This window comes from Bombus affinis, chromosome 11 (assembly GCF_024516045.1).
Source record: "Bombus affinis isolate iyBomAffi1 chromosome 11, iyBomAffi1.2, whole genome shotgun sequence".
NCBI lineage: Eukaryota > Metazoa > Arthropoda > Insecta > Hymenoptera > Apidae > Bombus > Bombus affinis.
In genome coordinates, this window is record NC_066354.1 from 8,102,648 (window position 1) to 8,122,770 (window position 20,123).

The following is a 20,123-nucleotide window of genomic DNA, read 5'->3' on the forward strand; positions in this document are numbered from 1 at the left end:
GCGGTGAAAAACGTTGAATCGCAAGCAAAGCAAATCTTGTAAGCGATAGGTGATGATGCCATTTTGTGTTTGGCACCGTACGAAATTCATTAAAGTTACACACAAAAAGGGAACGGACGAAGAAGAGCTTTTACAGAAACAACGAACAGCAACGAACAGAAACAGCGCGAACAGCACATTTCCAACTTGTAAATTACTAATGAAGTTTATCTTAATTACGTGTTCAATAACAGTTTCGGAACGTTTTCATCACCGCGCTTAAACGAGTCCAGAACCTGGGGAAATTTATTTTGTAGAAAAGCAGAGAGCTTGGTTCAAAGAATTCGTTTAAGGAACTCGTTTAAAAAGGCAACAGTAGCGATTAGATCAACCAACGTTCTCAACTTTTCCTTTGCCGCTGGCTGCTTTTATTATTTCGATTTTCAAAAATTCACGATACAATTACCGCGAATTAATTACGTTTTATTTTCCGTCAGGTGTATCGCCCATCTTCACGTGGAGCCCCGATATTCATCGGTAAGTAATTGAACTTTTCTCTCAATTTTCCAATTAGCGCGTATTATTAAAAAATAAAGTCAGCTTTTCTTCTAAACTCGATTATATCTTGCTTGATAAAAGCGTTCCTCAGAATGTTTGATCAAAGTTTAATCGAAGTCATTTTTGTTAACTACGTATTTTGCTCCAAGCTACGAGAGCTACGATCTCGAAAAAGGTCCGGTCTTCTACGAAGCCTATTATCCAGACACCAACGAGGAACCTCGCAGCAACTATCAACAAAAACGTTACTTCGATCAAGGAGCCGTTTTGGAGAAAACCTATCAAGTACCTTCCGAACGTCTCGCGTATCCGGCAAACAATATTCAAGTGGATAATTATGAAAACAGAGCCAACACCATCCTCCAAAATGACGATCGTTTCTTTCTTGAAAGAAACACGCAACCTCTGGACGTAAAAGAAATCTCGAAGCTGGCTAGAAGAGCGATTTCCCGGGATTTGGAAAACTGGAACACCCTTGAGGATTATTTGGATCGCGCCAAATACCAAGATCTCGCGTTTCGTCGTCGAATCGTCGTGCCTGACGGCCTCGTGCCGAACTTGCCAGATTCTTTGAAGGAACAACGTGATTTGAGAAGAGATCTGTACGAAGAAATTCGAGAAGAACCTTTAGCCTTGCCCAGTCGCATCGAATCAACCGAAGATCAAAGAGATTCGATCAGAAGATTGGCCGCTCGTGATCTTGCTGACAGAGATTCTTTGGGATCGCTCAAATCGATTCGATACGAGGATCAACCGACACGAGAGCAGAAAGTGATACAAGCAGTGAGAACGAGTCAGATAAATGTGCCATTAACGAGAGATACGAATCCATCGGATTCGAGATCGATTACAAGTGCTTATCCAACGGAGAACATCTTTGCACCGCGACCTCAGGTGATCAATTACATTTTTTCCAGGAAACCGGAAATAACTACGGAGAATAAGGTTCGAAGCTTGCCTGAAACGAAGGAAACTAGTGAACTTATGCCGAGAAATTACGGAGATAATTTGATTCAGGATGAAATGAAAAAAACAACAGAGAACAAAGATGTAAAAGTGACGTCCATCGAAGTTAGCGAAGTACCTAGACATAAAACTCGTCACCATCACGGGGAATGGCCAAGGCGCGACTATTCTCGCCGTCATCAGTCCTAAAATTTATCATTTTCACGTATATTTTACTCTAAGGGAAGATAGAATTGATTGATCGTTGATTTCGAGATAAATTTTAAAGGGAGTTTAAAAGGAACAATATTTTGTTTTTAGTATCGCACACGGTTGAAATATTTATTCGATATATTATGATACAACAATGATACAGTTTTCTTTAACAATGCATAGACATTTCGCTACGCCTTGTTCATTCAAACGTCACTTTATCGTCATATTTATGTAACCATACACACGTACTAATAAGTAAGCGATAACACTCCGTATATAGGAAAATATGTAATTTCTTCCGCGCTCGTGGAAGCAACAACATGCTGATATTCGATAAATAAATGTTTCATATTCATATCTTGTACCATGTACAAATGTGATGTGTAAGAAACAGATAAACGACAATAATTGTAAGAATTTCGAAAATTTCGTTGATTTTTATCTAACATAAAAATATATTTATTTCGAATATAATTTTTCAGAAATATTTGCAAATAAATAGAACGTGTGAAATATGTCTACTCGATGATGAATGCTCTTAAAGGGATGTTTGTGTAATGCCTTTTCCTTCTGATAAATCGGCAATACGATACATTCAAGTATAATTGAATTTATGAATGAATCTCGATTTGTGCAGTAAGTATACGATGTTTGATGAGGACAAAACCACAAGTACTTTATAAGTAATCTACACTATTGGAACACAACTTCGTCTGGTGAATAGTCTCAGTTAGCTACATCTAAAACATTATAGTTAATTCTTCAGTTTTCTTTTTAGATATCTAGCCTGTAGTAAAGTTCCGTCTTCGCATAAATTGACTGTCCTTTGTATACATTCGGCAAGATATCATTAATCTAAAATAATTTGACACTTGCACACATTCTATGTGCATTACAGCACTAGAGTATTGCACTGAATCGATGTAATCCTATAAGTTATTATGTAAATACTGTACAATGTTTTTCCTATTCGAGTCGAAGTAAAAGTATATACAGAACTGTAAAAGAAACTACAAAAATAACTTAACAAGTCTCTGTTACTTGACATATACTTAGTCTCTTTAAGTATTGGATAGAAACAAACTGTATGAACATTCTGCATATCCTTGTTTCCTTATTCATAGTTTTACTTCAAACTATACATTTGTAATCTTTGCTTTACAATGCCTTTAAAGTGACATTAATCTGAATTTTTACATTAGTACCATGCATGTAACAAGCTTGAAGCATGTATACCTATATTTACTCTTGCAATATTAAGGTCTATTTAGCATTGTATAAAATTATTTGCATAAATTTATTCTTTGATCTAGTAATCCAATCCTTGGACATAAGTTAATCATGCGCTTCATCGTGTAATAATTATCTATTATTATAATTTACGCAATGATATATAAAAATAATTATAATTTATGATTTATGATTTCAAAGAATAATGTATCTTTAAGAGGCTTATGTTTAATGTCCTGTAAAGTATTAGAAACGCAAATATAAATATACATAACAATTATACGGATAATAATTAACATATAATATATAAGCACTGTTTATTATACCTGCATCACCTCGCTTTAGATTTGACATCAAAAAGTCTCTTAGTTTTTCATATGCCTTAGAAACATTGTCATTTTCAATCACTATGTCAAAATTACCAGGCTTTTCTCCTAAAAAAATTCTAAAGTATATATATATTTCCTCATCTAACATAAAAATACATAGTAAACGTATCCCAGTTTTTAACAAAGCAATAAATTAATTATAATACTTACCATATTCTATCTCTAGCCTAGCAATGGATAATCTCCGCTGCAAAGCATCTTCTGTTTCTGTTTTCCTAGCTCTTAATCTTTTCTCTAATTCTTCGATAGATGGAGCTTTAATAAATATATACAATGGATCCAAAGAACTTTGTTTTATTTGTTTTACACCTTGCACTTCAACATCTAATACGCAAATTTTACCTGCTTTTTGTACTTCTTCTACTGCACGTTTACTAAAAATATTAAAAAAGATTTATGTATAATCAATAAAATCTATTATTGCATCTTCTGTTTAAATAAATTTGATTTTTACCTAGTACCATACATATTCCCACTGAATGTAGCAGTTTCAAGAAATTCATCCTGTTCTATTTGTTTTTGCATCTTATCTTTAGTAGTAAAATGATAATGTTTCCCATCTTCCTCACCTGGTCTAGGACTTCTAGTGGTATGAGACACAGAATAACCAAATGTATCTGGAAATTCTTCAAAAAGCTTTTTTAAAAGCGTACTTTTTCCACTTCCTGAAGGACCACACAAAACTAATGGACGTGAGCCTTTATGAAACATATTACAAGCACCTAAAAATGAACGTAATATTGTTACGGAACAATTTATCACAATAAAAATTCATAATAGAAGATAAAACTTGAATTTTTAATTTGAATAGATTCAATCACTTCATACCTAATGCTAATGTTCTAAAACATGAAAGTAATGCCATACTCTTACGTATTTATAATTCAATTAATTTTCACACAATTGAAGAGAACATGTAAGTGCAGACATATCTATTGTTGTATTTACGATGAATTTAATACAAATCGATGAAAGATACGGTAGACCAAAAACACCGAAAACACTATTAATTAATAGTACAATTAGAACAAGAACAGAAATAAGCGTGTAAAATAAAACGAAAAATCATTATAGGTAATCACAGTCATATCATTATTTTTGCAGTATATCGAGATTCTTACAAACCATGGAATGATAATTAACGTGTGGTATCTTCGGAATATTGATTTCTTGAAGGAAAATATATCGTAATTGTGCAACTTACTTAATAGGAAAAGTTGATCGGATGCACTGAAAAATAAAAGCTACAATATTTAAATGCTTTCATCCAAAAATTTTTTCAGAATCTTATTTACTGCAATTAATGTATGTACATCTTCAATTTTCATTAATCACGTTGAATAAAAAGTGAGAACAATGCATAAAACTGACTTCGTTAAGGGTATCACAATCACTGTCTCTCGTGTATTCTTCTTTATTTCAATGAACAAATAAAAAATTCGACGAATATTGAATATTGTCTCACCTTTATATATAACTAAATTTTAAAAACGTATAATATAGTAGTAAGAACTATTAAAAAATATGATAACAGCTTTTAGCAAAGTAAAACACGAAAGTCCGCAGTCAGAACAGACAGCTACCACGTTTTCGTTTAATAATGGGCGTCTGCGCGTATACCGCCGCATTGTGAATTAAGAACATCTTATACGTATGTATGTATATAGTATACAATACGTGATTCGTATAAACTATATACATTTTCAAGATATATATATATTTGTGATAAGAGAAATGTGGAATATTTTTTTTCTTTATTATATACTTATAAATTTACTTCTTTATATGTTATACAAATAATTTTTAACACGATTTAAAATGTACAAATTCTGTTTTTATCTTTTTATTTAACAAGATACGCAATTGATCTTACTATGAAATGAGAGGTATAATTAAAAAAAATGGTTTGTTTATTTTACTAATGCATCTAAAACAATACATAATGCATTTAAAAATTATTGCATTTGAAAATGAACTTTTCGTATATAATAATACCTCTTATTTTGATAACAAACACGAATTATATTTGCGTTTGAATATTTATTATAAATCATACTTATTTGTATACTTGCCATAATTTTCTAAGAAATAAAATTATTATTGTTGAATATTAGTTACGTAATATTAGTTACGTATTTATCCGAGTATATTCCGATTAAAAATAGAATGTGAAACTTAAAAATCAACTACTTAATCATTTTAACTATGGTTAAGTAAAACATACTTTATTATATACAATTAATGTTTAACAAATAAAAATGTTGATCAAAAATCAAAATAGATATATACTTCATTTTTACATTTTATTAAATATATATATATATAGATTTTTTCATAAATTTATACTATTATTATAGTTTATATTATTTTTAATATTGAAATAGTAGTCATGTACAATACAGATTATAAGATTTAAAATTTCTCTGATATTCCATTCTTATATTATATTTAAATCCAAAATATGGATCTAAACACACATTTTCTATTCTATACACATACACAAATTTTAACCAGGATAGAGATGATTTTAGTGATGCAAGTTATATGAATAACAGAACAATAACGAATAATTTTTATAAAATTGATACATACTAACTACATTTGAACATTGCACGAATAATACTAGATTTATGTCGACAAAAATATAGTCTTTTCATATACGTAATCACATACATAATTCGTAATTTTTCGTATCTTGCCTTTACTTTTTGACAAAATAGAAACACAGTTGTTTCAAACTTCGGTAGGACCAGTAGGCTTGGCTTGTGTTCTTCGTCGTGCCAATGCAGACATGACAACAGGTCCAATATGAGGCGACCTTGGACTGCTAGACATCGCTCTATATGTTGCTGTTACTGCTCTCTAAAAATATGTTCAATTTATGCTATTAATTTAATCATGATTACTTGAAATGTATCTGAAGAAAATATTATATACCTTTAGGCTATGTGGATCCTTAGAACTATCAGGTAATACTTTCTGTGGAAGACGATGACGATTAGCAATCCACGAATATTTTAATATGGCAGCTGCAGTAGGCCTCCGATTAGGATCAACGTGTAACATTTTTTTAACTAGATCTTTAGCTTCATTCGAAATTTGATGCCATATTCCACTTTCAACGTCAATGCAGCCGAGGCCAATACGATCTAATATGTCTCTTGCACTATCACCGGGAGTATTACGAAATGGTGTATATCTAAAATATAGAAACGTAATCTAGTATTTAATATACGTACTTTTCAAATTTTATGTAATTAGATTATTTACCCAGCCAACATAATGTATAACAAAACACCAAGTGACCAGATATCACACGCCGCATCATATCCTTGGCGTTTTAACACTTCCGGTGCTACAAAATTTGCAGTATAACAAGGCGTCATTAACAAACCATTTTCCGCTCGTAACTGTTTTGCGAAACCAAGATCGCATAAACAAAGTGACGATGGATCACCCCCCGACTTCGAATACAATATATTAGATGGCTTTAAATCTCTATGAACAACCTATTGATTACGTAAACCGAAATTAATCAGTAAATTTAACATAATAGAATACAAAACGTAAGTGATGATGACTAAATAGATAATTACTCCATTTTCATGAAGATAATTGACTACGCTAACTATTGTGTACATCACTTCGGCCGCTTCTTTTTCTGTGAGATTACGTCTTTGTAGTAACCGATCAAGTAGTTCTCCACCGCGTAGTAATTCGAGTACAAGATAAGCCCGTTTATCATCTTCATGAACAGCTCTCAAAGTTACAATGTGCGGGTGCCTCCCATATCGGAGCAAAATTTCTATTTCTTCTGTAGGATCTCTTTTAGATTTTTCAATTACCTTCACAGCATACTCTGCTTTAGAAGCTTTATGAACAGCTAAATAAACAGTACTGTAGCTTCCTTTACCAATTTCTTGTTTAAACTCATATTCATCATTCACGGAGATAGGGCTCACATAAGTTGGGAAAGTTGCGCTAAGGCTATCACAGTTTTTATATTCAGGGGTTTTCACGTGATCCTCAAGAAGGCACGGCGCGACAAAGCTAAATCCACGGAACAATTCGTGAGCATTAGCACTTGGTGGTACCCCAGGAGAATCTAAAATATTATAATAACTTTACTCATTTAGAACATAAATTATACAGAATTAAGTAATTCACGTTACCTTTGGGCGTTTTACATGTAAATTCACTATCAAAACAAAATGTATCATCTTCTTGACTAACAGCTGGTTTAAAAGGCGGTTTTATTTCTTTTCTGTAAAGCGCATCCCAATCGGTTTTTGCAAAGAACACATGGTTTTTTATCTCTTCTATTCCGCCTTAAATAAATAAAAATAATAAATGAATATAGCATAATAGCTATTTTTGTATTTTAAAGAACACTACAAATAAGTACCAAATCCCAGTCTGTTTGCAGGGTTTCTTTTAAACAATACTTTAAGAAGTAATTGTGCTTCTGGTGAAATATTATGTGGCATTCCGAGTTTTCCTTTTGTTATCTGTGTCATTGTTTCTTTGCGATTTGCTCCTTGAAATGGAAGAGCTCCAGTCAACATTTCAAACTGAAAATTAAGAATTTGTTTAAATACAATCTGGTGTATATATGTATATGTGTCATCATATCATTTATATGCAACTAACCATAAGAACACCAAAACTCCACCAATCTGCAGCAAATGAATGTCCTCTCCTATCCACAATTTCAGGTGCCATATATTCTATAGTACCACAAAACGAGTATGCTTTGCAATCGTCTAAAGGCTGCTTACTTAGACCAAAGTCGGTTAAAGCAATATGACCTTCAGTATCAAGCAAAATACTGTCATAAACAAAATGAATATTAAGATTTATATAGCTTTATAATGATTGAATTATTGATGAATGATATAATACAAACTTTTCTGGTTTGAGATCTCTATAAATAATTCCAAGCTTATGTATATGACCCAATGCAAGAGCAAGTTCAGCTAAATAAAATTTTACATCATCTTCAGTAAACATTACCTAGAGCAATAATTATAAAAATGGATCAATACAGCCGTAAAAACATCATAAAATTACTAATACTGTAAACTATATACCTCTTTAACTAATCTTGAAAATAAATCGCCACCTCTTAAAAAGTCTAAAATTAAGTAGAGTTTGCCCTCTGTTTGGAATGCATAATGTAGTCGCACAATGAATGGGTGTTCAACATCTACCAGTATATTCCTCTCCATTTTTGTTCTAACTCTGTCCCGAACTGAGATAATATTGAAATATTAAGCCACTTTAAAAAGAAAAAGAAATAATTTTCAATATAAGAGGAATTGCTCTGAAAACTCCTTTTATAAATTTCAATAAAAAAAATAAAATATGTACACAGTAATAAAAAGATCTTTGTATTTCATAATTAAAATCAATGTTTCATTACAACAGTCCTCATTTTGAAACCTTCAGAGCTACCCTCGTACTTATATATATTTAACTTATTAAGCACCTTTCAATGTTGCCTTTTTTAATACCTTCATAGCATAAATTGTCCCACTATCTTTCCCAACAACCTTTCTCACGAGGAATACCTGAATTAACACAAGAATTTTTATTATTGAATAATTACACTTGATTATATCTCAAATTATTTTTCATTCATTATAATGTTCAATACTTTGCCAAAAGACCCTTGACCCAGAACTTTAAGCAGTTCAAATTGAGATGGATCTGCTTTTTCATGTCCATCCCTTACTACTTCACGTACTTCTATTTCATGTGTCTCAGAACAACCATTTGAAGGTGGTTCAACTACATTTTCTTGAGTTATTACTACTTCCTCTTGGGACTCTGATGGGAGTATATCTACATCTTGCTAAAAAATTAAATTGGTTACAATGCACAAATTTACAATTGTAATACAGAATTAATAACACGTAATTGACACATTTTTAACACTAATCAATGTATTTAACAAATATAAAAATACTACCTTTTCAGTCACATGTTGCTCAGACCAAGGAACTGTCAAATTCGCTAACGGCATTATATTCGACGTTGTGTTATTATCTGTGAAATTGTAGATGTTATGTTTGTAAAATATTCTTGCGTGCGCGGTCGTCATAAATTAACGTTTATTTATGTTACAAGAGCGCAACGTAGATCACCCTCAAAATGTAATACGTTACGGGTATTCGCGGTAAATTGATAGACGCATCTATGACATATACTCTGGTACTTATTGACCACAGATAACGCGTTAAACCGTTAATATGTACTAGAAACCGATGTTTCAATGTTTTGTATAACGACTGTCCTTTTTACGCTTCTGTATTGTTGGTCTAAGAAGTCACCTTTATATGTACTTTATTGATTTGTCAACAAACAAAGCAAAATAGATTGGGAAATGTATTTGTAAGATATAGATAATATATAATGCGATAGCAATATATTCAAACAAACATGAAGGAAGAAAAAAAATACAATTGTTTTATAACTAAATTTAAATTCTTTTACTAAAAATTGTACTTCATTTTTTAATGAAATAAAATCGATGTATAAAACATTCATTCTATATATTGTAAGACACGTTCACATGAAACATCCCTGGCGCCTAACAAGTGAGGCAATTTTATATAAAATTATATATTTCTCTCTTCTAAATACAGATGTCGAACTGCGAGCTGAAAAAGTTCACTTCCGCTGAAAGAACTCTGCGCGGGAAGAGAAGAAAATTCAAATGATTTATACGTAGATTTCAGACATAAAATGAAATGAATAATATTTATGTTATTATTAATTTTAAATTTTAAAATAATTCCTAATAATTCTTATAGTATTATAGTATACGTGCTGCCACCTAGCAAGTGATACAGCCACGCATGAGCAACTTTACGTAAAATGACTTCTTGTTGTCCCTTTCTTGTGTACATTCTGTTACGTGCAGATGCGAAACTATCTTGAAATAGTGTTTACGGCCATAGTGTCTTGCAAGTACTACTCTTTGCAAACTCTTGTTTATAATAAACAATTCAAACGGATTAATATAGATAGTATATATAATATTATATATAACACAATATTGTATATAATAAAAAACATCTAAGCAAGTAAAAGAAAGAGAACACCTTAAACATTAACATAAACATTGGTAAGTATCTGTAAAGTACTGTAAAGTTTATGGAATAGTAAAGTTTTTAGAAATTTCTTTGTGTAACAATAATTACTAAATTATCATTTATGTAAACTTATATTCAGTATAGAAAAGATTTATTCTGTGATATAACCTGTTTGATATATGTGATATAACCTTAGTGAAGTGTCATTATTTATATAAAGTTTTCTTATGTATGTTATTCTTTTTAAGTGCAATAAAAATGCCGTGCTGGTATTATGAGAAGAAAGAACTACGAAATACACCATCCATTCAAGATGGAATTGACTACGAAACAGAATGCAGATATAGGAAAGAAGGGGCCAGATTTATTATTGATACAGGAACCAAAATGGATTTAGGATACAATACAATGGCAACTGGAGTTGTTTATTTTCATAGATTCTACATGTTTCATTCATTTAAAAACTTCCCAAGATATGTACGTATTTAATAATAAATATTAATTTCTTTTTTATCGATGTGAGAAAAATAAATATTTTATGTTATTTTTTGAATCTCATATAGGTAACTGCATGCTGCTGTTTATTATTAGCAGGCAAAGTAGAAGAAACTCCAAAAAAATGCAAAGATATAATTAAGACTGCAAAGTCTTTATTAACTGAACAAAAATTGATGACTTTTGGAGAGGATCCAAAGGTAAATCAATAAACTATATAATTATTATTATTAAGGCTATATTATAACTATATAGTTTATTATTATTAAGGATATATATCCTTGAAATGTAATTTGTAAAATAATCTTTTTATAAATTTTCTAGGAAGAGGTCATAACGTTAGAAAGAATTTTACTACAAACTATAAAGTTTGATTTGCAAGTTGAACATCCATACAGCTACTTGCTAAAATATGCAAAATGTCTTAAAGGTATTGAAATAAATTTTATGAATTTAATAAATAATATATTAAGTGACAAAATAATCAATGATATTTTGCAGGTGATAAAAATAAATTGCAGAAAATGGTTCAAATGGCTTGGACATTTGTTAACGACAGGTATATATATATATATATATATTATAATGTTTTCTTATTACTTTTAAATTGATTTAAAAAGTTTATATAATCTTTATTCCTTTTCCTTTATAGTTTGTGTACAACATTGTCATTGCAATGGGAACCAGAAATTATTGCTGTTGCTCTCATGTATTTGGCAGGGAAGCTTAGCAAATTTGAAGTGGTAGATTGGAATGGAAGATTACCCAAACATTTACGTTGGTGGGACATGTTTGTTGAGGATGTTACTATGGATCTTCTAGAAGGTACCCTAATAAGAAACCGTTTTTTAGAATATATCAATATGGAAAGTAAGTACATCTGATTTGTTTTTTCAGATATATGTCATCAAGTATTAGATTTGTATTCACAAGCAAATAACACAAAGCCGCCAGATTCACCACCTTTAACACCATCTAATGAGCCTTGTAGAGATAGAGCTATAACAGCACCTTCCACAGAATCAATATCTACTACACCAAATGGTATGTACATGAAAATTGTCTTATTTGTGATGAAAAATTGTCTTATTAATATCAAATTGTAGTTACACCAGGAAAGGCTACTAAAGTTGAAGCAGTTGCAGTCTCTGCAAATGGATGCTTAACTACAGATACCACAGATGCAATAAAACCAATGGATGTGCCAACGCATTTTCAAACATATCCAACCAATTTTGCACATAGTAATATCAATTATCCTCCAGCGTTTCCTCCAGCAAATGTTTCTGTACCTCCACCTTCTGTAAATACAATGAATCACATTGTCCCACCAATGCATCATATGGGTTCCTCTGGTGCCATTAGACCTGCACCACCTACATCTACTACAACGCCAACACCGTTTCAACCATATCCTTATCCTACAAACGCGTCATACTTCCCTCCAAATAATCCAGTACCCCCAGCACCTACACCTCGTACGTATTATCCACCACAACCTTAACACATACAAATTTATAAGACTAAATATGCAATGTTTGTTTGTATGTAAACGCCATTATTGTAATTGAAATTAATATTATCAAAGAGATAATAGTTAAATCTTGTCTTGTAATCTAAGTCTTGTAAATATTGTAAATATGTAAGGTTTAGAATTAACAGTAATATTTAATTATAAAGTTTTTATATTATTAATATTTACGTGTTTAAATTGTTAATTTAAACAAGAAAATATAAATACAAAACTTCTAAGGAAAAATTAGTCAATGTTTTACATGTAAAGGTTGCCTTTATTAAAAAAGTTTTTTCCAGAAAATGTAACAGTATGCAATGGTGCATAATTTGCTAATAATTTTAAAAGCGGTTCTGCAGATAATGAGTCCAATACCATACTGTCTGTATATAAAACATACAAAACTGAAGGTAGTTCCATAATTTGAGCATATGACAATACTGAAACATATGTATGTTTGTACCATTTATAATGAACTTTCATCTAAAGATATAGTTTGTATTATTTGAATATTAACCTCCTGCTGTTACTCCATATATAATATTTGGCTGCTCTAAGTATGGCTCTTTCGATTTGCAAATATTCTCTCCACTTTTTGTAGTCAACATCCTTAAGAAAGAAGGTACTGTTGGTATATCCTTCTTTTTAAAATTTGATATATGACAACATGTTATACAAATTATACTTTTTGCACTTGATATAATATCACCCATCTAATAAATTTAATAAAATTAATGCAAATTACTAGAATTATATACTTTATAATTTAAGTTAAATTTTCTTACCTTTTCTACAAATTTGCCTGACAATTTCACATCAAAATGTGGAGATACAATACCTAAATACATATCATTAGTAACTTGATAAGTTGTATATATCTTTTTTTGTTTTTCATCTTCCACGAAACATACTTCTTCTGAGTTTGGGCACAAACACTCTTTTACAAAATCTACAATATCATTAAAACCATTTATAACACGACCAAAATATTACCGATTAATTAAATTAATATATATTACCGATTAACATTTCACCTTCAATTACAATTAAAGTATCAATGCTGGATGGTTTCGTTTTTAACCACTGAACAAAAAACTCGCTGAAATATATTCCAAAAAGTATTTGAGACACTTTTGAAACACTTAACTGAAGAGGTTATGTTTAACTAAAATAAAACTTACGGTTGATTAACTGAACATTCAGTAGCTTTATTTTCATCTTCATCGTCCCAGAACGCACGTGAGACTGGAAATATTACTTCACCGAAAAAACTTGCCATTTTATCAACAAAGTTAATAGAAACCACAGTAAAACATCTCCAGTTTGTAAGAGAATACTTTTATTGCTGTGTCACAGGTCACAGTCACACTAGGCAACAACCTTGGAAAAAATTATACAGTCGATTGCATTTCAAAACATTAAATTTTGGATACAGTTAAAAACAAATTTTCTTTATATAATTTTAACGCAGCTATTAGAAAATTATTTATTTGTCAATTGTACATTTCTGTATAAAAAGTATAAAAATTCTTACTGCAATTTGTTCATTACATCATATTTTATCTTTACATCATGTAATTGTCTTTATAATAGAAATATACTTTATATTACATATATTTATATCAACAATGTCTCTTAATTATGTCTAAAATGTACTGTTTTGATAATCACACTTTGTTCATTGCTTTAAAGAATTAAAGAAATGACATGCTTAAATTTAGTGCTTAATGTTATACAATCGTTTCTTTTGGTTTTATATTCCACAGATTTGCTATATTCCACCTATTTGCTGTTTCACGTGTGTGTTGCATGAGTATATGGACTCTATATAACGATTCTAATACGACTAAAATATTCTATAAAATAATGAGCATTGCAGTTTTTAAAGGTACAATTTTATAACATATTTTGGTATCTAAAGGTAGCTTTGCTAATATTCTCTACATATTATATTCTAAAATATACGATATAAAATCATGTATTTAACACGTGACGTGTATTGTTCCCAAGCTAAACCATAACGCATTTTACAACGTTCATTATCTCTTCTTGCTCTATATATCAACAATCCTGTACATATAATTGCATAGTAATAAGGCAAAATATTATGTGCCAAACTTATACACGATATTGACCACCACATTATTATATCACCTAAATAATTCGGATGTCTTACATGACCCCATAATCCAGATACTATAAGCTTCTTACCACGGGTGGTTGGTATGGTTTCTAAGTCTACAAAATAAATGTACAAATAATATGAAAAATTAATTTTGTAATGTTAATATTGATTTAAATGTAAAATGATTTTATATTTACGCATTAATGATGGAGATAAAGGATTTCTTCTGAACTCATTCTTTTGTAAATTGCTTATTCTATATAGCAAATATCCAATTATAAATGCAAGTATAGGAAAGACAAACAGATAAGTGAATTGTGTTCTAAAATTGAAGAAACATGTTTCAATAAAATTTCAATGGCATGATGTACTGTTATTTTTTATTCTTAGTACTTACTTGTGATATAACATATACTTTGTTGTAAGAGCCAATAAAAATGGGTACATCATATAACCGGTACATAACATGTAACCAGTTCCTTCATACATTATTTCAAAAGTTGTTAGTATTGCAGATTCAAAGAAGAGTGCGTCCATTGCATAAATTATTTGCAGTAAAGTTCCTAGCATAACACCTATGTTAAGATATTCTAAACTATATGTTTCCATTTCTTCAATTGTTTTTATCACAATGGACAAATTTATGAGAATCTGTAATTCGAATAAAATCGTGCATATCTTATAATATACATTTCTACAGATGAGGAAACTCTTTGAATGATTATTACTATTGTTATCATGGAAGTCCGAAAAAGATTTATTTTGATATCCACAGGACCAATTCGTGGATTTATTTCCCTCCCTTGCCAAAAATTATATATCACACTGTTAGTAGATCCATGTATGTTTAGATTAGCTACAGGAGCTTTGCCGCCCTTTACAAATAATAATAATGATAAAATCGTTCCAAGAATCCAACCGCTAATTGAAAATTGTACAGAATTTTGTATAACGAGATCAGTGACTTCTAGTTTTTTATATATACACGCAGCAAATATGATTACTGATAAAAGGCTGCATAAAAAACCTAAAAGAAGTATGCAAAATAATAATTTCATTCATATAATTTTTCTTTAAAATGAGTAATTTAAATAATGAATAGCCACCATTTAGACGATACTGTAATCTCCCAATTCTATTTTGTGGTCCATCAATTTTTCGTCCAATCGGTATAGTCGAAAAAATTATTACAAATAAAAAGAAACCTAAATATGCAGTAAAAATTCTAAGATCGACGTATAACGTTACGTCTGTTAGTATCTTAGGATATCCAAGTATACATTCATCTTTTGTACACATTAATTGCGGTAGTATCATTATTACGGGTGATAAAACTATAAGAAGAAGGGTTCCAAACCATCCTCCCCATTCTTGTGGTTCACTAACCATGCTGATTTCTTTCTTTCGTTTTTCTATTACTTGTGGATTTATATCTACATCTTTTTCATAATTTATAGTTTTTAATAAATCCTGAAGTCAAACATTAATAAATGTATATAGAATGTTTATCATAATATACAATAATCAATACACAAAAATCTTACTCGATCTCTTTGTACTGAATGCCCCCTTTCCTTCATGTCAACACTAAAATCATGCATTTGACTCTTCCTTTCTATGGGAAGTGAGACAGCTCGATTAATATTTCTCGTTAATAAAACCATTTTATGATCTGATTCAGGTTTTAGCGTACCAGATAACAATCTCATTGATCTACGCGTCACTGTTCCTATTTCTTTCAATCGCGATTGAAGAGGCATTGATTCAACAGAATGTTCATCATCATTTATATTCTTTTTACTGTCAGTATTGCCATTATCCTGCATATCTATACATTTTATGCGGGAAAATGTCAATTCATTTAATAATATTGTTAAAAAATAGCAGATTATTTGTAACAATATATTTACCCCTAGGTATTTCTATTCGTGGTAGAGAAATTTTTGCAAATTTTTGAGTCCTTGTAGATTGTCTATTTACAGATGGAGATCTTCCGGGTGAACGTTTGCGTGGAGATTTTCTGAGTGATGAATATCTGGTGGGACTTTTTCTACTTTTACTACTAGCTCTAGTTGTACTTCTTGATGGCCTATTCATCTAAAATTTTGAAGAAATTATACAGAAAGAAAAAAAGTAGTAAAAGAGAAAACGAGGTAGAATGTATAAAAGGTAAAATATATAAAATAGCTTAAATTTAACAAAACAGGTACCTTAATATCAGTTGAATGAACATACTGTTCAATGCCTGTTTCAAATTGTACTTTATACCGTTCACCTCTCATACTTAATATTTTACCTTTGTGGTATCTATCAGTACTTGGATGTTTTACAAGTACTTCTTCTCCTTCTGAAAACTTCATATTGTGTCCAAAAATTAATAATGATCTGTAAAACATCGTTACGTTATATAATAGTTAAATGCATTAAATATGTTGTTCAACTTTTAATTTTATATAGCATAACTGTTTCTACAAAAAAGTAAAAGATGCAAATACTATACTATTGTTCACATTACACAGTAAATGAAATTTTGTTCGCAGTTTTTGCGATCAAAAACTGTCGTATAATAACGATTCATGAATTAAGTTCTAATATATAAAGATGTTAATCAATACAGTTTTACAACTTACGTGCAGTTTTACTCAGATTACAGCAATATGTTCTAATGAGATTCGAGTTAGATTAAAAATAAGAGAACTCCTAATCGTAAGGTTATAATTAACGCTTTTTTTTTGCATCATAACACGAAGACGCACACACGCTATAGCGTTCCGAGATGCATAAAATGCAGGCCACGCGAGGTTAAATATATGCTTACATTCGTTGCGTCAGTTACCTTATGATGTCCTTACAAAGAAGATAAGATTTAAGCGTGTTTCATACGAGAAGCAATATTAATATAACAATAATGTATCGAACGAAAAATAAAATTCAAACTCAAACTCAATTCCTATTCTAAAATAGAGATGTCTTTAAATTAAATTCAAATATCAATTTCAGAACTTTAAAAAACAGAATCTTCACTTTTATTTTATTACTAATATAATCTTTTTCATCAAATATATCGCTTCCTTGAGTACGCTCATGTACAAACTTATTTTAGCTAGATGTTGACTGAAATTAGTAATATGTAATATTACATTTTTTATCCCTTTTTTATTTGAAGAAATTATAATCAAAGAAATAAAGTTTTAATCTTTTATGTTGTTTGTGAGAAAGAGGCATTACAATCGAAAATAATTTATAAGTAACGGAAGAATCATCTGTTATAAAATACATATACAAATTAACTATATGTGAACTTATATGTTTTAAATTGTACCGCGCTGATGTTTGAATTTTCCCACTTTTTGTAACGATTTATGTTTCATGCAGGTTACGACAGTTGTCAACATGCTGAAAGTATTTTCATTGATATCAATCCGTTAAACATACATGAGAATTACTTGCATCAACACAAAATTCAGTTAAACAATTATGGACAAGGATGATGAAGAAAGACAAACAAATTTAGGAGATGAAAAACAATTTTTGGTAAATTCACATTGGTTTCATATTTCTTTGATGTTTAAAGAACGATTAACATGGATCCTTTTATATCTATATTGAGATTTGTAGAATATGAAAGCCTGTTAAAAGGAATTGATACTAAAGAAACTGTGCATCCACGTAATATAAGCATATTAAAATTTTTCAGGTTTCTGTGGAGAATACTCTAAAGACCGTCAAAAGAAGCATCCATAAGTTTGTAACAGACGTCCCTCAAGCACTTGTTAATTCTGGATTAGATATAGATTTAAAGAAACTAAATATAGAAGATGGTCAAAATATTCAGGATCTTATTTCTTCATTTCCAAAATCATTCACTGATCAAATAAATAATGGTACACATAATGTTTGTTTTTTATTCAAAAGAAAACAATAACGCCTTATTTTTTAATGATTTCATTGTTCATAGAAGAGAAAGAGAAAATTTCAGCCATAGAACTAAAGTGTGAACAATTGCACAGTCAACTCCAACAGCAAGTGGACAGAAACAAAAAGGCACAGGAAGAAATAGAATATCTAAGAGAACAAGTGATTCGGCTATAATTTAATTTATAAAAAATTCATTAGCATTCATTATGTTAATAGATATGTTTATTATCTCTCTTTCTCTCTAGATATTGAATCAAAGTACATATTGTGCAACTTTGGGAGCAGTTTTAGGCAATTTAACATGGCGTGCATCTCGCCTCCCAGAAATTGTCGACGTTTGGCTTTCTGGGGTAAATATTGTTAATTCCGGTATTCAACGGACAGTACAGTTTCGCGTTAATTGGTACATTATAGTTTCAGCACATGATCGGCGAATTTTTATCGATAACAGACGGAAGTTTCGTCGCTTTTATAAACACTTATCGAAATGCTTTCCCTCCCACATGCAACGTCGAATATCAGTTTATAATTGGCTTGTTAGGCATTGTATCAAATATATCTGCAACACCCGAGGGACGTGAATTTTTAATGACTGATCCGAATGGTAGAGCTTTTGTACAAAAAATGATGAAACTCATGCCCACTTTGCCACTTTCGCAAGGTTCCTTATCACTAAAGAGGTAATTTTGCGAATACCGGCAAATTAACAATTCATTTGTACTTTTAATCGTGCCGTGTCTCTTATAGATTAATGCTGATGACATTTTATAATGTCAGTATGAATAAAACCGGGCTGCAGTATCTTTTCGAGTCACGAGTAAGCGACGTGTTAAATTGTTATTTGAGGAACAATTCGCTACCAGATGAGACACAGTTCCTCTGTCTGCGCGTGTTGCATTCGATGACATATGGTTTAACGAATCCCAAATACATTCAAGACTTAATCACCACCCTACCGATCAGCAAAATAGAAGATATCGCTATTTCGAACAAAAATGAAATGAGTACAGTCGCGAAACAAGTGATAAAACAGTTGCGAGATTCACAGAAATTTATTCGTATGAATTGAGCGCGTGACTATCAGGATTTTCTTCTCCATTCGATAAGCTCAAGTTGAAATTTGTTAATAACAAAGGAATTTTTGTTTATGTAACTAATCTTTTAGATTAATGGGAATTAAAAGATTCTATTTTACAATTGCGTTGCTATCAAACAACAGAATATATCTTTAGAACGTGTTCGTGACTAGTCTGACAACTGTCGAATATCGATCTGCCTTATACAGCTACAAAATAAAAGCAATTGTGCGGGATAATATACGGAATAGTACAAAATCGATTATACACACGGTTTTCTGATTAATTAAAATAATTACACAAGTAGTTTTTAATAGAATAGACACGACGTTTATTTACTTTATGGACTTACATCTCGAAAAAACGATGATTTATGGCAAAGTAAATAATTTTTCTTAAATTAAAGATTTCATTTAAAATATTAGAGTTAAGCTTATTTAACGCAAATAATTGGTACATAATTGGTGAACATGCTATTCTAAATTTCATTGAGCATCCACAGCCAACTCCGAAAGTTGCAATAAAACTACAGTTATCTGATTTCTAAGAGACAAACTTTGAATGCTTTGAACTCATAAATGT

General features: G+C 30.6%; 6 protein-coding genes across 15 annotated transcripts; 2 read left to right on the top strand and 4 right to left on the bottom strand.

Annotated features, from left to right (window-relative positions):
• Positions 1-1,791: 1,791 nt before the first annotated feature.
• On the bottom strand, positions 1,792-4,951 carry LOC126921881 (guanylate kinase). Of its 7 annotated transcripts, XM_050733889.1 has the most exons (7): positions 4,783-4,951; positions 4,146-4,547; positions 3,772-4,039; positions 3,660-3,691; positions 3,468-3,572; positions 3,255-3,362; positions 1,792-3,164 (listed from the first exon to the last, which is right to left on the bottom strand). In XM_050733889.1, the coding sequence occupies exons 2-7, from the start codon at positions 4,180-4,182 to the stop codon at positions 3,157-3,159; spliced, it is 558 nt and encodes a 185-aa protein (XP_050589846.1). In that variant the 5' UTR covers positions 4,183-4,547; positions 4,783-4,951; the 3' UTR covers positions 1,792-3,156. The 7 variants fall into 7 exon arrangements, 6 of the variants coding, with proteins under 6 accessions (XP_050589846.1, XP_050589841.1, XP_050589845.1 ...); XM_050733884.1 differs by having other exon boundaries at positions 3,468-3,691; positions 4,783-4,950; XM_050733888.1 differs by having other exon boundaries at positions 3,468-3,691; positions 4,522-4,547; positions 4,783-4,949.
• A 650-nt stretch (positions 4,952-5,601) lies between these two features.
• On the bottom strand, positions 5,602-9,796 carry LOC126921852 (ribosomal protein S6 kinase alpha-2-like). 2 transcript variants are annotated; one of them, XM_050733805.1, is made up of 12 exons: positions 9,289-9,796; positions 8,974-9,171; positions 8,806-8,887; positions 8,408-8,568; positions 8,224-8,330; positions 7,968-8,145; positions 7,723-7,888; positions 7,490-7,645; positions 6,914-7,422; positions 6,588-6,826; positions 6,255-6,516; positions 5,602-6,179 (listed from the first exon to the last, which is right to left on the bottom strand). In XM_050733805.1, exons 1-12 carry the CDS (start codon positions 9,418-9,420, stop codon positions 6,051-6,053), a joined length of 2,319 nt encoding a protein of 772 aa, XP_050589762.1. In that variant the 5' UTR covers positions 9,421-9,796; the 3' UTR covers positions 5,602-6,050. The 2 variants fall into 2 exon arrangements, with proteins under 2 accessions (XP_050589762.1, XP_050589763.1); XM_050733806.1 differs by having other exon boundaries at positions 8,974-9,167; positions 9,289-9,423.
• Positions 9,797-10,183: 387 nt separating this feature from the next.
• On the top strand, positions 10,184-13,053 carry LOC126921870 (cyclin-K). The gene is made up of 8 exons (XM_050733862.1): positions 10,184-10,446; positions 10,663-10,891; positions 10,978-11,109; positions 11,234-11,339; positions 11,411-11,468; positions 11,562-11,734; positions 11,807-11,953; positions 12,016-13,053. Exons 2-8 carry the CDS (start codon positions 10,673-10,675, stop codon positions 12,411-12,413), a joined length of 1,233 nt encoding a protein of 410 aa, XP_050589819.1. The 5' UTR covers positions 10,184-10,446; positions 10,663-10,672; the 3' UTR covers positions 12,414-13,053.
• Positions 12,679-13,846, bottom strand: LOC126921880 (proteasome assembly chaperone 1). 2 transcript variants are annotated; one of them, XM_050733883.1, is made up of 5 exons: positions 13,604-13,846; positions 13,457-13,521; positions 13,208-13,371; positions 12,940-13,135; positions 12,679-12,862 (listed from the first exon to the last, which is right to left on the bottom strand). In XM_050733883.1, the coding sequence occupies exons 1-5, from the start codon at positions 13,699-13,701 to the stop codon at positions 12,681-12,683; spliced, it is 705 nt and encodes a 234-aa protein (XP_050589840.1). In that variant the 5' UTR covers positions 13,702-13,846; the 3' UTR covers positions 12,679-12,680. The 2 variants fall into 2 exon arrangements, with proteins under 2 accessions (XP_050589840.1, XP_050589839.1); XM_050733882.1 differs by having other exon boundaries at positions 13,442-13,521; positions 13,604-13,827.
• A 48-nt stretch (positions 13,847-13,894) lies between these two features.
• LOC126921855 (delta(14)-sterol reductase LBR) lies at positions 13,895-17,482 on the bottom strand. 2 transcript variants are annotated; one of them, XM_050733817.1, is made up of 10 exons: positions 17,178-17,482; positions 16,758-16,932; positions 16,458-16,644; positions 16,241-16,375; positions 16,092-16,162; positions 15,654-16,017; positions 15,276-15,574; positions 14,945-15,198; positions 14,745-14,869; positions 13,895-14,660 (listed from the first exon to the last, which is right to left on the bottom strand). In XM_050733817.1, the coding sequence occupies exons 2-10, from the start codon at positions 16,905-16,907 to the stop codon at positions 14,377-14,379; spliced, it is 1,869 nt and encodes a 622-aa protein (XP_050589774.1). In that variant the 5' UTR covers positions 16,908-16,932; positions 17,178-17,482; the 3' UTR covers positions 13,895-14,376. The 2 variants fall into 2 exon arrangements, with proteins under 2 accessions (XP_050589774.1, XP_050589773.1); XM_050733816.1 differs by having other exon boundaries at positions 16,092-16,375.
• Positions 17,483-17,633: 151 nt separating this feature from the next.
• LOC126921873 (heat shock factor 2-binding protein-like) lies at positions 17,634-19,662 on the top strand. Its single transcript, XM_050733865.1, has 7 exons — positions 17,634-17,794; positions 17,923-18,081; positions 18,245-18,431; positions 18,506-18,624; positions 18,711-18,815; positions 18,880-19,145; positions 19,213-19,662. The coding sequence occupies exons 2-7, from the start codon at positions 18,025-18,027 to the stop codon at positions 19,532-19,534; spliced, it is 1,056 nt and encodes a 351-aa protein (XP_050589822.1). The 5' UTR covers positions 17,634-17,794; positions 17,923-18,024; the 3' UTR covers positions 19,535-19,662.
• Positions 19,663-20,123: the final 461 nt, after the last annotated feature.

Excerpts from the sequence above, each read along its gene's own strand:
- LOC126921881 (XM_050733884.1), bottom strand. The coding sequence starts at position 4,182 with ATGGCATTACTTTCATGTTTTAGAACATTAGCATTAG. Across the intron at positions 4,040-4,145 it reads TTTTAGAACATTAGCATTAG|GTGCTTGTAATATGTTTCAT; the intron begins GTATGAAGTGAT and ends GTTCATTTTTAG. Across the intron at positions 3,363-3,467 it reads TAGGCTAGAGATAGAATATG|GAGAAAAGCCTGGTAATTTT; the intron begins GTAAGTATTATA and ends GAATTTTTTTAG.
- LOC126921852 (XM_050733805.1), bottom strand. The coding sequence starts at position 9,420 with ATGACGACCGCGCACGCAAGAATATTTTACAAACATAACATCTACAAT. Across the intron at positions 8,146-8,223 it reads AGAGATCTCAAACCAGAAAA|TATTTTGCTTGATACTGAAG; the intron begins GTTTGTATTATA and ends TGTTTATGACAG. Across the intron at positions 6,180-6,254 it reads AGGATCCACATAGCCTAAAG|AGAGCAGTAACAGCAACATA; the intron begins GTATATAATATT and ends ACATATTTTTAG.
- LOC126921870 (XM_050733862.1), top strand. The coding sequence starts at position 10,673 with ATGCCGTGCTGGTATTATGAGAAGAAAGAACTACGAAATACACCATCC. Across the intron at positions 11,340-11,410 it reads ATATGCAAAATGTCTTAAAG|GTGATAAAAATAAATTGCAG; the intron begins GTATTGAAATAA and ends GATATTTTGCAG. Across the intron at positions 11,954-12,015 it reads AATATCTACTACACCAAATG|TTACACCAGGAAAGGCTACT; the intron begins GTATGTACATGA and ends ATCAAATTGTAG.
- LOC126921880 (XM_050733882.1), bottom strand. The coding sequence starts at position 13,701 with ATGGCAAGTTTTTTCGGTGAAGTAATATTTCCAGTCTCACGTGCGTTC. Across the intron at positions 13,522-13,603 it reads GAATGTTCAGTTAATCAACC|CGAGTTTTTTGTTCAGTGGT; the intron begins GTAAGTTTTATT and ends AATATATTTCAG. Across the intron at positions 13,372-13,441 it reads TGAAGGTGAAATGTTAATCG|ATTTTGTAAAAGAGTGTTTG; the intron begins GTAATATATATT and ends ATGATATTGTAG.
- LOC126921855 (XM_050733816.1), bottom strand. The coding sequence starts at position 16,907 with ATGAAGTTTTCAGAAGGAGAAGAAGTACTTGTAAAACATCCAAGTACT. Across the intron at positions 16,645-16,757 it reads TTCATTCAACTGATATTAAG|ATGAATAGGCCATCAAGAAG; the intron begins GTACCTGTTTTG and ends TCAAAATTTTAG. Across the intron at positions 16,376-16,457 it reads ACGAATAGAAATACCTAGGG|ATATGCAGGATAATGGCAAT; the intron begins GTAAATATATTG and ends TAAAATGTATAG.
- LOC126921873 (XM_050733865.1), top strand. The coding sequence starts at position 18,025 with ATGGACAAGGATGATGAAGAAAGACAAACAAATTTAGGAGATGAAAAA. Across the intron at positions 18,625-18,710 it reads TAGAATATCTAAGAGAACAA|ATATTGAATCAAAGTACATA; the intron begins GTGATTCGGCTA and ends CTTTCTCTCTAG. Across the intron at positions 19,146-19,212 it reads GGTTCCTTATCACTAAAGAG|ATTAATGCTGATGACATTTT; the intron begins GTAATTTTGCGA and ends TGTCTCTTATAG.